The 18,336-nt window shown below is 47.7% G+C and overlaps 1 protein-coding gene across 3 annotated transcripts in view; it reads right to left on the minus strand.

Moving 5' to 3' along the window:
• SLC25A42 (solute carrier family 25 member 42) overlaps positions 1-18,336 on the minus strand; it is a 409,509-nt gene that overhangs the window by 75,204 nt on the left and 315,969 nt on the right. For all 3 annotated transcript variants that reach the window (XM_069649132.1, XM_069649131.1, XM_069649133.1), the window contains one exon: positions 7,704-7,820. In XM_069649132.1, the coding sequence (XP_069505233.1) occupies positions 7,704-7,820 (117 nt within the window). The remainder of the gene's footprint in view (positions 1-7,703; positions 7,821-18,336) is intronic.

Raw genomic sequence — 18,336 nt, forward strand, 5'->3', positions numbered from 1 at the left:
CCTCATTAGAGGAGGCAGTATCCAAACAATAATGTTTAACAAAAGTATGCAATGTTTTCCAGGTTGCAGCTGCACAAATAGCTGCTGCCGGGACTCCCCTCTTTAGAGCCGCAGAAGTAGCCATTCCCCTTGTAGAATGGGCACAAAGCCCATATGGTGGTTCTTTTCCCGCTAATCTGTAGCATTCAACTATGGCCAATATGATCCAGCGGGAAATGTACTGTTTTGTTACAGATAAGCCTAATTTATGACCAGTATAGCCCACGAATAGTTGGTCATCTTGTCTCAATGTAGCCATCCTTGAGACGTAAAAACTAAGAGCACTCTTGGGATCTAGTCTGTGTAATCTCTCCTCTTCCTTGCCCAGATGAGGAGGAGGATAAAAAGTTGGTAGTACTATTTTTTGTGACAAATGGAAGTTCGAGACTACTTTTGGCAAGAACCTATTCTTATAAAAAATAGTATATGGTGATTTGCATGAGAGAGCCTGAAGTTCGCTAACCCTGCGGGCTGATGTTAGGGCCACAAGGAGGACAGTTTTTAGAGTTAAAAGCCTTAATGGACATGAATGCAGAGGCTCAAAAGCTATGCAAGTCAAGAATTTTAGTACTAAATTTAAATCCCAAGTTGGTACATGAAAAGGTACTGGAGGGTATACATTAGTAAGCCCTTTTAAGAATTGAATTATTAACGGTATTTTGAAATATGAACCCTCTTCCGAGGAGCGCTCGAATATGGACAGCGCAGCAAGGTATCCTTTGATGGTTCCTATCTGGAGCCCCAGATTAGCTAGATGTAGCAGAAAATAAAGCACCATTGGGGTGCCACACTGAAAAGGGTCCACATCCTTGTCTTTGCACCAGTTACTAAACCTGTTCCAGCGACATTGGTACAAAGATTTTGTTGCTGGTCTTCTGGCCGAAAGCAAGATTTCCATTACGTCATCCGGAAGATCCCAATACTTGTATCTCAACCTCTCAGAAACCATGCGTGAAGATTGAGTGTCTTGACCTCTGGATGGAGAACCCAACCCTACTCTTGCGAAAGAAGATCCCCTCTTTGCGGAAGACTTATTGGAGGGCAGATGGACATGTCCAGAAGGTCCGGGTACCACGTCCTCCTGGCCCAATCTGGGGCAATTAGGGTCATGGTTTTCCTGAACTTTCTCAACCTCCTGATTACTTGAGGAATCACGGGGACTGGGGGAAACGCGTACAGCAGTGGAAATTTCCACTCCACTACGAATGCGTCTCCCAGAGCTCCTCTTTGAGGAAATTCCCTTCAGCAGTACTGATCGCACTTCCGGTTGATTGCAGTGGTGAACAGATCCACTTGAGGGGTTCCCCAAAGGGCGAAGATCTCCAGAAGGACTTCCTGAGCTATCTCCCACTCGTGAGAGACCGTGCTCTGCCAGCTCAGAGCGTCCGCCACTGTGTTCTTCTCTCTGGCTAGGTGAATTGCTGATAGAGTGATTCCTTCTTGTACTGCCCAGAACCATAGCTGCATTGCCTCTCTGCACAGTGGTAGTGACCCTACTCCTCTTTTGTTGAGGTAGTACATGGCCACCGTGTTGTCCATCATTATCAGGACATTCTTTCCCTGTACAGAGGGCAGAAAGGCCTTCGGAGCTAGTCCGATTGCCCTCAGCTCCAACAGGTTGATGTACTTTGGACTCCGATGGAGACCAACGACCGCCGATTGTCAGATCGTTGGTGTGTGCTCCCCACCCCGTGAGTGAGGCGTCCGTCACTACTGTTATCTCCGGCCATGGTTGCCAAAAAGACTCCCTTGAGAATGTTGTTGTTGCAAGCCCACCATAGAAGATCCTGAGCAACTGCGCTCGGGACTTGCAGAAGATCCGACATATTCCCTGAGAACTGGGACCACTGAGTTCTGAGTGCCCATTGAAGGGATCTCATTCTCAACCTGGCCTCTGGTACTTGGAAAATGCAGGATGCCATGAGGCCGAGCAACCTGAGAAAATCGAAGGCTGGTAGACGTTGGGCATTCTAGAACTTCGTTACCATCTGCTGGATGTGGAGAGCTCTCACTTCGGGAGGCGAGGCTTTTCCCGAGGAAGTGTCCAAGACTGCTCTGATAAACTGGAGCTTCTGGGATGGTATCATGTGGGACTTCTTGAAATTGAGGGAGAAGCCCAATTGTGGAGGAAGTGGAGGAAGTGGCAGGTGATAGAAAGATATTCCTGAGCTTGTTCTGGAGAACTTGCTCTGATCAACCAGTCATCCAGGTAGGGATATATGTGAATACATCCTCTCCTGAGACTTGCTGCCACAACCGCCAACAGTTTGGTGAAAACCCTCGGGGCGGAGGTCAACCCGAATGGAAGAACTGGAAACTGATAATGAGAATTGCCAATCGCGAACCTCAGGTACTTTCTGTGCTTTGGATGGATTGGCACATGAAAGTAAGCATCCTGGTGGTCCAATGATACCAACCAATCTTGGAGTTGGAAAGCCTGAAGGATCTGAGAAAGAGTCACCCTCTTGAACTTGTCCTTCCTGAGGAACTTGTTCAAGTTTCTCAAGTCCAAGATGGGTCTCAGTCCTCCGTCCTTTTTTGGGATGAGAAAATATGGGGAGTACCAACCCCTGTTCCTCTCCGCTACAGGTACCAGTTCTATGGCACCTTTCTCTAGCAGGGTTAAAATTTCCTGCAACAGGAGTGGATCCGGAATTTTGGCAGAGTTGGCTCCCGGTGGATGATTCTGAGGCCTTTTTAGAAAGGGGATACAGTAACCTTGGGCTACTGTTTCCAGTGCTCAAGCATCTGAGGTAATGCCCCGCCATTCCTTCAGATGTTGAGAGATCCTGTCTCCCACTGGTGTTTTGTGTAACAAGGAAGGTCTCTCAGAGGGATTTGGAGGCGGCTGCAGGAGTAGCTGAGGGTACAGATGCCGCTCCTGAGGCTGATTTTGCACCTCTTCCTCGTGCCCCACGAGGGAAGTTTCTTTTGCCCTTTTGAGAAGCCTGTCCTCTTCCTCTACCAAAAGAGGAGTAGTATCGAAAAGAACGACCCCTCCAGGAAGATGAGCCGGAATAGGTTTTAGAGGCTGGCGCAAAGAGGCACTAAGTGATTTAGCTGCCGCTTTCGAGGTCTGAAGTTTTTCTAGGCTTTCATCAGTCTTTCTGCCAAAGAGCCTCGAGCCATCAAAGGGCATGTTGAGGAGTCTAGCTTGCCAGTCTGGTGCAAACCCCGACTTCCTCAACCACGCAAATCTGCATAGCACAACGCTTGCAGCCATGGATCTGCTGATACTATCACCAGTATCCAGTCCAGACTGGAGACATTCCCCCATTGCCTCCTTCCCGTCTTTGACTATATTCAGGAAGCCTTCCCTTTCCTCGTCTTCCGGAATATGATCAGCCGCCGCCGAAATACAGTCCCACCGGGTATAGGTAAACCTGGCTAGGGTACAGGTGACGTTTGCCGACTTAAGTGCCATACTGCCTGATGTGAAAACTTTACATGCCCAGGCATCAACTTTTTTATCCTATCTGGAGGGATAGTTGGATAAGCATTTTGTTTTGAAGTAGATGCTGCTTGAATGACTAAACTCTCTGGAGTCGGATGTTTATTCAAATATTCAGGATCCGTTCGAGCTGGTCTATACTTTCTTGGAAAAGTACTATCTGCAGCAGCAATAGTCTCTGGTTTTTCCCAGTTTTTCTCCACAGTCCTTTGAAGGGCCTTGTGGAAAGGGAGAACAGGATCTTTCTGAGGTCCCTTGACGATTATATCTGTCATGTCATCTTGTTAAAAAATGGGTGAAGTATTACCCCAACCCATATATTCAACTACCCTGGTCATAAGACCCCTGTACCCAGCATATGCATGCTCTGCAGGATCAGGTTTGGCTTACTCTAATTCTGGGGATGTGTCAACTCCACTGGCAGAATGTAGAGTATCACTCAGGTCTCTCATTCTAGATTCCTGGTCAATAAGTTCCTCAGGAACTTGTCTTGTACCATAAGTAACTCCCAAAGGAGTAACCTCGTCTTCTTCTGAAGCAGACTCTTCATAAATTGCTGACATAGCTTTGAAAAAGTCTGACCTGGGCAAAGGAGTGAATCTCCTTTCTTCCTCTTCCATCTGCTTCGAAGGAATTGGCAAATCCTTCGAAGTTGTCGAAGGGGGTCTTCGAAGTCTTCGAAGATGACTTTGATAATGGTGTCGAGGATGTTTTTGGCTTTGGAGTCGAAATTATCGAGGGCGTCGACGAAGTCGTCGAAGTCTTCGACGACTTGTGTTTCTTGCATGGCACTGGAGAAGTGCTCGACTCTCGAAGAGTCGTCGACGGTTTTACGTCAGCTCGAGTTTTTTTGGATTCCTCGATGCTACCGGTCTTAGCCATGGTAGCCTTGGACTTCCCTTTGTCGTCCAATGGAGCGACTTTAGGGGTATGGCTTTTCCGAGGGTCTTTCGAGGGGGTCGGGCCGCGTTCACGAAAACCTCCATCATCTTCTTGCGGAATTCTTCCTACTTACTGGGAGAATCCGATTTAGTCGGACAACGAATTTCTTCGGTCGACTCTGAAGAAGATGATGAGGGAGATCCATGTCTCCTCCTCATTTTCTTTTGATTATGACGAAGAGTGTCTCGATCTACTCCTAGATTGAGATCTCTTTGAGTGTCTGTGGCGATCCGATTCCTTAGAATCAGTCGGTTTCTTGTGTCTTTTTCACGTAACCTTTTTTGAGGCCTCCCTCCCCACCGACAGTTTACCTCTCCTCTCACGAAGAGCTTTCTCAGTCATTGATTGGCAGGACCCGCAGTCGTCGGTTCGGCGACTGCAACCGAGACACCAGAGACAAATCCGGTTGGGATCGCTGATCGACATCTTAGACCCACAATCTGCACACTTCTTGAACCCAGTCCTGGGTGTCGAAGGCGTTGAAGATGACACTTTCTTCACAGAAAATAGAAGCGCGCCGTTCTGGATAGCGAAGCGATCAGAAAAACGGAACTGAAGCAACGTCAGGCAGTATGGCACTTAAGTCAGCAAATGTCACCTGTACCATAGCCAGATTTACCCATACCCTATGGGACTGTATTTCGGCCGCGGCTGATCATATTCCGGAAGGCGAGGAAAGGGAAGGCTTCCTGAATATAGTCAAAGACGGGAAGGAGGCGATGGGAGAATGTCTCCAGTCTGGACTGGATACTGCTGATAGTATCAGCAGATCCATGGCTGCAAGCGTTGCGCTACGCAGATTTGCGTGGTTGAGGAAGTTGGGGTTTGCACCAGACGTGCAAGCTAGACTCCTCAACATGCCCTTTGATGGCTCGAGGCTCTTTGGCAGAAAGGCTGATGAAAGCCTAGAAAAACTTCAGACCTCGAAAGCGGCAACTAAATCACTTAGCGCCTCTTTGCACCAGCCTCTAAAACCCTATTCCGGCTCATCTTCCTGGAGGGGTCGTTCTTTTCGATACTACTCCTCTTTTAGTAGAGGAAAGGACAGGCTTCTCAAAGGGGCAAAAGAAACTTCCTTCGTGGAGCACGAGGAAGAGGTGCAAAATCAGCCTCAGGAGCGGCATCTGTACCCTCAGCCACTCTGCAGCCGCCTCCAAATCCCTCGGAGACCTTGTTACACAAAACACCAGTGGGAGGCAGGATCTCTCAACATCTGTAGGAATGGCGGGGCATTACCTCAGATGCTTGGGCACTAGAAACAGTAGCCCAAGGTTACTGTCTCCCCTTTCTAAAAAGGCCTCAGAATCATCCACCGGGAGCCAACTCTGCCAAAATTCCGGATCCGCTCCTGTTGCAGGAAATTTTAACCCTGCTAGAGAAAGGTGCCATAGAACTGGTACCTGTAGCGGAGAGGAACAGGGGTTGGTACTCCCCATATTTTCTCATCCCAAAAAAGGACAGAGGACTGAGACCCATCTTGGACTTGAGAAACTTGAACAAGTTCCTCAGGAAGGACAAGTTCAAGATGGTGACTCTTTCTCAGATCCTTCAGCCTTCCAACTCCAAGATTGGTTGGTATCATTGGACCTTCAGGATGCTTACTTTCATGTGCCAATCCATCCAAAGCACAGAAAGTACCCGAGGTTCGCGATTGGCAATTCTCATTATCAGTTTCGAGTTCTGCCATTCGGGTTGACCTCCGCCCCGAGGGTTTTCAACAAACTGTTGCCGGTTGTGGCAGCAAGTCCCAGGAGAGGATGTATTCACATATATCCCTACCTGGACGACTGGTTGATCAGAGCAAGTTCTCCAGAACAAGCTCAGGAACATCTTTCGATCACCTGCCACTTCCTCCACAAATTGGGCTTCTCCCTCAATTTCAAGAAGTCCCACATGATACCATCCCAGAAGCTCCAGTTTATCGGAGCAGTCTTGGACACTTCCTCGGGAAAAGCCTTGCCTTCCGAAGTGAGAGCTCTCCACATCCAGCAGATGGTAACGAAGTTCCAGAATGCCCAACGTCTACCGGCCTTCGATTTTCTCAGGTTGCTCGGCCTCATGGCATCCTGCATTTTTCTAGTACCAGAGGCCAGGTTGAGAATGAGATCCCTTCAATGGCCATTCAGAACTCAGTGGTCCCAGTTCTCAGGGAATATGTCGGATCTTCTGCAAGTCCAGAGCGCAGTTGCTCAGGATCTTCTATGGTGGGCTTGCAACAACAACATTCTCAAGGGAGAGTCTTTTTGGCAACCATGGCCGGAGATAACAATAGTGACGGACGCCTCACTCATGGGGTGGGGAGCACACACCAACGATCTGACAATCAGCAGTCGTTGGTCTCCATCGGAGTCCAAACTACACATCAGACCAGCTCTGAATGCCTTCCTGCCCTCTGTACAGGGAAAGAATGTCCTGATAATGACGGACAACGGAAGCTGGAGATAACGAATTATCACAAGATGAGGAATACGTGGGAGGACACAATCCATTCGAAGAACAAGTTACTTGCCAACTGTAACGTTCTTTCGACTGGATGGTCCTCCCACGTATTCTTCATCGACCCTCCCATCCTACCCCACAGTATAGTTTTACATTTTATTACACTTTCCTCTCACGAAGAATGTATCGGTCATGGGGCATGCCTGGGTGTTCCTCCTATATGTTTCATCGAAAAAACAGAACTGAAGCAACGGGCGCGGCTCAAGCTATTTATACCATCGTTGACGTCGACAGAGTACGGAGTCCGTCGAGGGACAATCGACGCCACGACCTCCAGCACAGCGCCCTCTGCCGAGAATATTTTTTTCCGAAGCAGCGAAGCTGGATATAACGAATTATCACAAGATGAGGAATACGTGGGAGGACACAATCCATTCGAATGTGTGTAATGCAGACTTCTGTTGGGAAACAATAGAGGATTGCATCTAGCATTAGTGCCATTCCCTTGTGTGGAAACACCCACACACTTGGTCAGCAGTTGCCATTTGATTGTGTTAAATGTCTGCCTGCTAGAGAATTTGATAAAGCATTCATGCATGATATTGGTGCAGTGGGAGTGTGCTTTTAAAGTAATCTGTCTGGAGCGGTGTACCCATTGCCTCCCAACCAGTACATTCATAACAGCAATATAACATTTTGAACACCTTTACTTCGGGTTTCTCAGATAGTAAACTAAAAGAAAATGAAACAGGATATTTTGGTCTATGTGTCTGCTCTAATTGCTCACTACTTAACAGAAAGGTAGGTCTAGTCGAAGAATATATTTACTTACATTTCCTTTGGTGTAACTGCCATTCGAGCCCGTACCATATCCAATGGATAGGTTATCATAGTAGCTGTTGTACCGGCCAAAGATCCAGCTATAAGCCTTGGTAAGGGCGTCAGCACTCTAAATAGTGGAAGGAACAATATAAACAAATTACATTACAAAACAGCAGAATCTAAGTAAAATGTATTCTATATACAGTATTTTATCCTCATTCATGGTTCTGGTGAGAAGGAGCAGACACCTGTACAGTGCAATGGAACTCAAGGCAATGAAAAACCAATTTAAAGCCCATAGTCCCCTTTTCTGCATACTTCTGGGATATTGGCCCCAGCAAGAGGAGTGTTCCATAGCATGAGACAACATACTACATTTAAATAAAATGTGGGGCTTGCTTACGTGGCAAGGCCGATGATACTGAACATCTCTCCAGCATTCTCTCCACTCTCCGTCACTCCTTTAATTGGCATGAGGAAAAATGGAACACTTAGAGGGGGGCAGTGCAAGAGGTGTATGGAAGACAGAAGAGTATGGAGCAAGGGTATCAGTCACTAAAGTAAGAAATCGTTACTTACCTTTAAATATATTTCTTCAGCATTGGTAACTTTTAAAGATTTTTATAAATACTTATTTGTATATTCTGACATTGACCAAAAAATGCCCTAGGATTTTTAAAGAATACATTTTAGCCACTTATATTTTTATTAGCATCTACATTAAGGTTTTTCTTCAAGGTGTGCAGAGCTTGCTTTTCACCCAACTGCCAACGTACCCGCTGAACTATCTCGAACAAAACCACAATACACCTCAGATTTGAAGAGTTATAAACTCCTATGTCCATTCCCTTTCTTCCATACTTTTGGGGGTTTCCGTCGAGATGGAGTGGGACAGAGCCATAACAGGCCGTGGAGCACTTGGGGGGCCATGTGGGCATGACACGACCACGCCCGCCTCACACGGTCCTTCCTATCAATCGCTTCCTCTGCGACAGCCGGGTCAGACAGTGGACACAGCCTTCTTTTTCCTACAGCTTCCATGCATGAATTTCGAATTCACAGTTTCTGCTCTTTCCCCTTGCTTCCTCCTGTGAAAGCAGGGTAGCAGGGTTCTCAATTTGCATCGGGTGCCACAGGTCTTTCTTGGCCTCGGACTCCCACACAAATGTTTGGAGTGTTATGCCTCTCTACCGCCGAGACACCTGTGATGTAATTTCCTATAAGTCCCTGAATAGTCCACTGGTGCAGTGGGAAGACATCTTTCGGTGACACCAGATTACATCAGGAATTTTGCCAAAAGTAAAAGGGCAAGTACAATCATTTTTTCTTTGCCCCCCCCCCCCTGTCCATGCAGGGATAAACCGGGACAAGAGGGCTCCTTTGGGACCCTTTTTCAGGTTAACTGCCACATTATTAGGGCTAGCCTCGATGTCTCTATGCAGACACTCACTGGCCTTCGCACCGTGGACCAGCATGTGTCTTGTACTGCACTACCATCCGAGGTGGCTTCGGCCTCTCGCAAGGCTACCAGGGACCTGCCATAAACCGGACTTTGCAAAGTCTGTACCTACTCTGCTTACCAGGCCAATACACGAAAGCCCTTTTAGGCCTGTGGTAAGGTAAGCTCCGCACTCTAGTCTTCTTCAAAGAGCCTTTTGGCTTATACAAGAGTTTAACCGCACCTCAACCGCAGCATACCAAGGCATACAATACTTCTGCCCTCAGCATGCCAGGATCAGGCTCGGGGCAGTCACATGGGGAGGAACCCCCTGCTTCACAGGGGCATGCATTCGTGACTCAGATTTTTTGCATCCCTTCCCCCAGTTCCTTGGGGTTTCTTCCATTCTTTGCCCTGGTGGAATGGTCGCACGGTGTGAGGGGATATATTCGGTCTCATTCTGTGCCTCACTGTATTTGGGCAGAGATCCACTACAGGTGTCTCCGGCTGTCAGGACACCTCCAGAGGGCATATTCTTTTAGAAATTCCAGGACATGCTGCACTCAGGATTATTGAAGCAATATATTAAATCCCTCATTAAAGAAGTACTCCTCCCCAGACCTCAGTCGGAGGCTCCTCAAGACCAACCTGCACCACATCAGCCGGTGACGTCCCAACAGCCGATCTTGACTCATCCTGCTATTCTCCCTCCTCTGTCAAAGGACTCTCTCCTCCGCCTTTCCCTCCACTACCACCATGCGGATGACCAAGACAGTGCTTCAGGGGACACAGAGGAAGTACATATGTCGACTAAAGCATTTCATGACAGGATACAAGCGCTAATGGAAAACTGCAGATTCTAGTCCTAGAATGCCTCCAGTCAGACCAAGGAGTTTATTCTTCAGTTCAATGAAGAAAGGCAACCAAAATGTCTGGCACACATCTGCAGCTTTACCTGGTGCTTCCATTGGCAAACAGTTGACATGAGGTACAGATTTCTCCGTAAGGAAAAGCTATCCATAATGGGTCCCCATCTGGCTCAACCCATAATAGTGGCAGTGGCAACATTTTGGCAAAGGTCACTAGACATCTTCCAATTCCGCTTCCCGAAATCTGCTCAGATATGAGGGCCAGATACAAACACAGCAGGAAACAAAGTGTACCAGAATTCAGCATTGAGTTTCAGATTAGTAAACGCAGAAGCTGTCATGGCTACTGCCAACCTCAAGTTCTGGAAATAACTTGAAAACGGCCAGGATTCTGCTTGGGCTTGGAAGAGGCATGTCAAATAAGACTGCATGGACGCCTCCCATCATCACTTGGACAGAGCAGCAAGGGGTATGGCTATGGGGACAGCTTCGGAAGGCAAGCAATGTTCAAGACTCCCGTTTTAGCCAGACATGCAGAATCAAATCCTGCATTTACCGTTTGACAGAGTGGAACTGTTCAGTCCTGATCCAAAGAACTGAACAAAAAGAAAACACATTCTGACGGCAAAGTTCTTGGTGTCTCTAACAAAAGCCTCTTTCCAAACCAGGGCCCTCTCGATTGCCAAAACAACCCTTCCCCTCTAAAGATTCGGGAGGATTCTGCAATCGTTCGAGCAGACAGGACAAGTCCCAGAGATATCCGAAAAACAAGCAAGTTCATCCCTCTCACAGTGGATTCTTTTCCCAGCTGTCCCCCACCCCAGAAGTCAAACATTCTAAGTGATGTTACGGTGCTGATTCACAGCTCACTGGTTGAAGTAAGGATGAGTTTCATCTAATACACTGGAGGAGTATAACCCAAACACAACTGGGCCATATTGCCGGAACATATGGGCCATCTACTCCCACTTCCCTGTATCCCTCTCTCCCTGCAAAAATGATAAGTGACTAGTATTCCTAGTTCATAGTCCCCTTGCCTCCATACTGCATGGGCGTCCCTCCCTAGGACAGGAAACAGAACCTTTTTCACCAGAGAAAACCTTCTTCCCAACAGCAATTTTACCATTGCCTAATGACACCAGTTTTATTAAGGGGCGGGGGAGAATGGTGGGACGTATGGTGGAAAGGAGACTATGGACTAGGAGTACGTTAGTCACTACGGTGAGTAACTTCTAATTACTCCTACGTCCCATTCCCCTTTCCTCCATACTGCATGGGCGATTACAACTGAATGTAGCGCCAGGGTAGAGACGTGACGCTCCTTAAGAAAACAAGTTCCTTGGTACCGCCTGTCCAAAAGCCGCGTCTGACCTAGAGACGGCATCCAAACAGTAGTGCTCGCAGAAAGGCGAAGAGGTGGCCCAGGTGGCCACCCTCCTGATGACCTGCCACGGGACATGTCTCTGGAATGCAACCGCCATGGCCTTGGTTCTGATACCGTGGGCATGCATGTTCGCTGGAAGTGGTTTCTGCATCCCCACAAGGGCCTCCTTGATGGCCGAATCCATCCACCTTGCTAAAGAGGCCTTGGAAGCCTGATAACCCAGCCTTGACCCCTCCCCCGCTTAGCCCCCCCGAAGGTGAAAAAGAGAGCATCCGACTTGTGGAAGCTCTTGGTCCTGTCCAGATAGAATTTCAGAGCGCGCCTAACATCCAGACAGTGCAAGACCCTTTGAGCATCGTCCTTAGGATGCACAAAAATAGTAGGTAACACCACCTCATCATTTACATGGAAAGAGAGACTACTTTAGGTAAGAATGCAGGACGCGTTCTCAAACCACCTTATCTCTGTGAAATATAGTGTATGGTTCTGAAGGCACCAGTACCTGGATTTCGCTAACCCTACAGGCAGACGTAAGACCCACCAAGAGAGCTGTTTTAATGGTGACCAGCCTGATGTCCGTGGATGCCATTGGTTCGAAAGGTTTGTGGGCCAGGGCACCCAACACTACATTGAGGTCCCACACCAGGTGCGGTTTCCCCGATATGTGCGTTGAGCCTGGTGAGGCCCGCCAGATGTCGCTTAACCACCGGGTTGGTGGAAGAGAAAACGTCCTTCTCAGAGTTCCGGTAGGCTCCTATGGCCGCCAGGTAGGTACGGCATGTGTCTATTTGCACTCATGAGTGTGCGAGGTGTGCAGAGAAGGATAGCACGTCATCCAACGTGCAAATAAGTGGGGGTCGACCTCCTTAGAATCTGCTCAGTGGCAAAACCTAGTCCATTTGCTTTTGTACTGGCTCCTAGTAGCATTGCTCCTAGCGCCCTGAATGATGTCTAGGTTAGCCTGTGACAGCCGCAGATGGTTTAGTGTCACCTGCTCAGGAACCACGCTGTGAGGGCTAACTTCTGTGGGGTGGGGTGGATGACCTTGCCTCCCTGCTGCGAAAGAAGGTGAGCTGGGCCCAATGGCAGGTGAATGGGAGGCTTGTCCGACAGGCTGAGCAGCTCCGAAAACCATGGTCTCACAGGCCACCAAGGAACTATCAGAATGATGCTGAGGTGATGTGTTTCTCTCATCTTGCAGATCACCCAGTGGACTAGGGTAGTGGGAGGAAATGCATATGCGGTCATGCTGCTCCATTGAATCTACAAGGGGTCGCCCAGGGAGCCAGGGCCCTGTCCCTGCCAAGATGCAAACAACGTACCAGGTGGCGAAAGGACCCACCCGAGGATACCCGGATTACCCGGATCTCCAGCAGGACCTGACCGTTCAATTGCCATTCGTATTTGTCCACTCCCAGTCAGCTGAGCCTGTCCGCCTCCAAGTTGGACTCCCCCGGGGAGGTGGATTGCGCTCAAGTAGATCATCTCCAGGGCCCATTCCCACATGCTGACCGCTAGGCTGCACGGAGGAGGGGGGGGGGGGTTTACAGGACTTGGTGACATCCTGCTTGTTTATTTAATACATGCTGGTGAAATTGTCCGTTTGAATGAGGATCCCCTTGCCACTGATAAGCGGCAGAAAAGCTTTGAGAGCGAGCCAGATAGCTGTCAGCTCTAGCCAGTTGATATGGGCCTCCTGCTCCTGGAGGGACCAGAATCCATGGACGCTGTGGTTGTCCAGGGTAGAGCCCCAGCATTCCAGCAAGGCCTCCGTGGTGATGGTCACTTGCAGTGCTGCTTGCCGGAAGGGCCTGCCTATCCACAGGTTGCAGTCCATGGACCAACAGACAAGGTCCTGGTGGAGAAAGGGAGTAATGCTGACAAGCTCTGCTTGGGAGCCCCACTCCGGATTCCATGAGGCTGCCAAGTGCAGCTGCAATCTCCTCATTTTGAGCCTTGTGTGAGGTATTGCCAGTAGGAACGCTGCCATAATACCCAAGAGATGCTGGTACCACCAAGCTGAGGTCACCACTCTGCTGAGAAAATTACCTGTGGCCCTCTTAATGGTTGCGATCTTGTCCTCCGAGGGAAAGACTCTGAGCTTGTGTCCCAGATGAGGCCCAGGAAAGTCACACTGCATAGGCTGCAGCTGTGACTTCTTGAGATCGATGGAAAATCCCAGTTTGTGCAGTGTGTTCATGAGGGCGGAGGAAGTGTGCTGAACCGCCTCCGGGTATCTCGCCCTGATGAGCCATTTGTCCAGGTATGGGTAGACATGGTGACCTTGGGCCCGGAGAAGGGCTGCCACTGCATTCATCAGTCTGGTAAAGACCCTGGGGGCTGAGTTGAGGCAGATGGGTAGAACCTTGTATTGGAAATGGAAGCCCATGATCCTGTACCGTAGAAAGGACCGATGAGGCTGCCAAATCGGGACTTGTAAATATGTGTCCTTTAGATCCAGGGAGCACATTCAGTCTCCCCTGCACAGTGTCTCCGCAATCAGTGCTGATGTAACCATCTTGAATTTATGAAGAGGGAGTGCGGGATTCAGCGTGGAAAGGTTCAGCACAATTCTCAGGCCAGCTTGGTAGTTCTTTTCTATGATGAAAATCCTGGAGTAGAAGCCCAAGCCTCGCTGGGAGGCTGAGACTTCTTCCACAGCCTAGCTCTCTACGAGCGAACACATTTCTACTAACAGAACTGTTGTCCCATTCTGTGAGAGTGGAAGGTAGGAGAGCGGAGAAGGAGGAATCTGTAGACCGTAGCCCATGGACACTACGGATAAGATGCGGGGGTAGCCAAACCTCTGACGCCAAGACTGTGTGTGAAGGGCAAGCCTGCCCCCCACAGGAGACACGTGGCTCCGAAGGGGCGCATCATGCCTTCTTTCCCTCTGAGGCTGGGGCTGTTAAGCAACTTCAATTCAGCAGTCCAACTAAGTCAATGCCGAGTCTGGGATGCCCAAGGGAAGCCCTTAATTATATATTTTTATGACAAGTTCATAGATCTGGATGATAAACCCTTGTATAACGCCCCTCTCCTTCAATCCCCCCTGACCTCACTGAGCCAAGAAGTAGGTTTGTTTTACAAATTAAAAGATTTATTTGAAAATTAAACTATATATCACACTTTTATAATAAATTAATATTTGATCGCACACTTATGAATATGACAGTGATCAACAATGAATAATATTACACTAGCACACTTTTGTAATCACTTAGGAGTTGGTATAGAAAGGATAAGGTAGCTGAGAATACTTTTATGGTTTCAAGGAAAAACAATGATGGAAAGAATGCAGCACAGAAATAAACTGATATGGTTTCAACAAGAGAGAATATAAACCCTTTTCCCTTTGTGGCAATTCACTCCCCCCTATGCAGTATAAAGAGATGGAAGGATAGCACACAATTTTCAGGGATACCATCAAATGCAATACCAATTCAGTTCTCCCCTAGCATGCTTAGAGCACAGGGATGATTTTAAAAAACAAACAAAAATACTTTAAATGTGATTTGCAAAGAAGTGAAAATATGCTAAAAATGATTCTAATTCCCTATAGGAGATTCAGGGTAAGTGACAGCTACTTTGAATTAGTTCAGGTCTACACTAGCAATAATTCATGAGGGATTATCAGGTTGAAAACGAATTTCAGCAATGCAAGCAAAAGACAGCTATTTTTGACAGGTGAAGAAGTTTGAGCTAGTTTTCAATTTGCTGCACTTTTTTCCGAGTGCATCGAGTGCGTAAAACTAAAAGGAGTTTAGGGCTTGTTGGAAGGCTGAGGATCCTAGCTTTAAAATGAAAGTCAAATCTGGTTCCTAGCACACGCGGTTCAAAAGATATGGACGATTTTGTGGAGGTAGATTTTCAGAAATGAAATAATGATTCAGAATGGCAAATGACACTTTCACAAGTTTGAAATCACAGAATGAACACACGATTTCTATGATGCAGTTGTAAATAGGTGGAAATGGTTTGAATTAGATTGTTTTTAAACTAAGATTGGTTTGCACAGCTCTGGCTGGATATTCACTCCTAATTTTGGAAGGAATGGGCCTCGTCACAGATCTGGTCAACAGGTATGGCTGTGGTTCTCTCTGCTCTGCTGGATCTCTGGTTCTGGCAAAAGTTCTGGCACTGCACGGCGGTCTAGTCTGGGTCTGGTCTTCTATCGGCACTGCACGGCGGTCTGGATACAGCTCTGCTTTCTGGGTTCTGGCACAGGGTTCTAGTCAGAATCAAACAGCTTGCCCGGCTGTTGAATAGTTTGGTTAGGTAGCTGGATTCTGAGGCCTGCTGAGAAGCATTCAGCTTTTGGACTAGGCCTCTCTGCTGCAAGTTCTGAAGTCTGGATTCTAAGTTCTGGAGTCTTCTGGATATTGTCTGGTCCGGCAAAATGCTTCGCAAGAAATCAGTTTGAAGTGGAAAGTGAATGTCCCTACCTGGGTCTCAATGACTCCTTTTATGTCTTTTGAAAATGGGTGTGTGCGTGGGCATAACTAAGCCTGCCCCTCACAACTTATCATTGTCCAAGTTCTCCTCTCTCCATTGATTGGGGGAAGGCAATGGAGTGTTATCGTAATGAGGTATGTTTATGGGTCAGAGGATCCTCCCCTTGTCACAAATGCATATTTATCTGTGCACAATTATTCTAATATTATATGTCCAGTTAACATATTTTCTGTAGCACCAAACCATCCCATTCCTGTCTTTGTAAGATGGTGTGTCCACTTCTGACAGAATTCTGCCCTTTTCATCCAGAACACAACCTCTAAACTTTTCCAGAATTTACACAAATGTGCGCAAGGAATATGGGATCAAATGATGAAGCGTCAGATTTTTAACATACAGACATTCGGAGTAACACCCTATTTTCCTCTACTACTCCTCAGAACATACCACAGAGTCCTAACAACTCTTAAAATGTGCACAGAAAAATCACAGGAATGAGGATATTTTTATAATTTTGACAGTTATGTACTATGAATTATCCATCTTTTTAAAATGATGCTCTGGCCCAGATGGGTGTGGTTTAGGTTCCAAAGCACCTGGGGGAATTTCTGTTTGTCCCCGCCTCCAGCTCAGGTGGCTCCCAGAGGCAGCTCCCCTCCTATTTCCTTCCAAGAGGAAGCCATTTACGACCCCTGATTTAGCATTTGCCTGAGCCAAGGAAAGTTCATTTTCTGTTTTCCTGCAGTCCCCTCCCCTGATTTAATCAGAGAGGTGTGATCTCCTTTTGGTGGGGGCAGCTGAATGCAGCCAGGCCTGTGAACAGTAGGTGTTAAGAATTCTCATAAACCAGTAAGGCTTTGAAATTTCCAGCTAACTCAGGTTCCTTGTCAGCTCCTGAAAGACGGGCCTCCTGTCTGAGTTTAAACCGCTAGCGCCGGTTAGTGTCGAGCGCCGGTACTGCACCCCTTTTTGGGAGCTGTCTTGAATTATTACATTTCAGATTTTGAACAGCACCATATTTTTTTGCACTGATTTCGCTCCTGGCGCTTCTGGCCCATCACGCTCGCACTGGTGGGTGGCAGGTCAGGCGGCCATTTTGGTGTGCGTAAAACTGCGCGGTTTTCCTGGATTCTGGCGCAACGGTGGGCTTTTCAGCCATCTTGGATTTTCTAAGCCCACAGCACCAAATGTTGTAGCATAATAGTTCAAACGTGGATCAAGACACCTGACAAGCACCCCTGCCCGACTGCACTTTGATTTAGAGTCGAAGGGTAGTGGGGTGCAAAGGATGTTTTGATCCACGCGCTGGGATGTCCGCATCATCATCTTCCGATTCAGCAGATGGCACAGTTAAGTATCTTTTCCTCCATCAGGGTGGATCGATCGGTTCTCCTCGCCGGTCCTGATGGGAGTTTCGGGCGGTACCCCGGGCCCCTCAGATCTTTGCTCTCGGTCCCCCTTGGTCAGTCTCCATGGTTTCAGCTCTCCTAGGATGACAAAGCAAAGCGGCAGAAACATATTTGTAGACATTTCCCCACCACTATTAATGGTGGGACGAACATATACATTGTATACATAAGGAGACATTTGCATTCAATTTTATAGGCTATATGTGGAATATTTTAGGGTTGGACTTGTATTACTCTGGATCGGCCCCCTCTGGGATTGCAGATGACTCCTCCAGTTGCTGCAGAGTGGGTCTGGGATGGCAACACTTTAGCTGATTAATATGGACCCACTTGTCTTTCCCTTCCGCCGAACTACCTTTGGGGATGCAGATCTTGTAGGCGACTGGGGAGATCTTGTTTACAATTTCAAAAGGTCCCTTCCATGTAGGCAGAAATTTTTGCTGTTTGAGCTGGTTCCTTTGGAAATTGTATAGACAGACCCCGTCTCTCACATTGTATTCTTTCCTAGTAGTCTTCAAATCATAGTGAGTTTTCATACTCTCGGCTGATCATTCTAGGTTTCGCTGAGCATACGCAAAAGCATGTTGAAGGTGTTTCCTCAAATTCTCCACATACTCATGAGTTGTGGAGGCATTGATTAATGTCTGCTCTTGGGTCCTGTAGAGCAATCTTGCGTCTAGTCATCAGCTCAAATGGTGACAAAGTTGCAGATGAAGGGGTAGATTTGATGGCCATTAGGACCAGAGGTAATCGGATATCCCAACTTGGCCCAGAATCTGCCACAAACTTTAAGATGCTCACAATGGTTCTGTTGTATCTCTCCACTGCACCAGAACAGGCTGGCAGTTAAGAAATATGTAGCTTCCTTTTAACGCCCAGTATCTCCCACATCTTAGTCGTTACCTCGCCGGTAAAATGGCTACCTCTGTCTGACTGGATCCTTTGGGGTAGACCGAAACAGCAAAAGATGTGGTTGATCATCAGGGCAGCTGCTGTTTCTGCCTTGCAGTTTGGGGCCGGGAGACATTCCACCCATTTAGTAACTAAGCATGTCACCGTCAACATGTACTTATTTCCCCTAGAGGAGC

Source organism: Ambystoma mexicanum, chromosome 1p (genome assembly GCF_040938575.1).
Source record: "Ambystoma mexicanum isolate Mex_15411 chromosome 1p, UKY_AmexF1_1, whole genome shotgun sequence".
NCBI lineage: Eukaryota > Metazoa > Chordata > Amphibia > Caudata > Ambystomatidae > Ambystoma > Ambystoma mexicanum.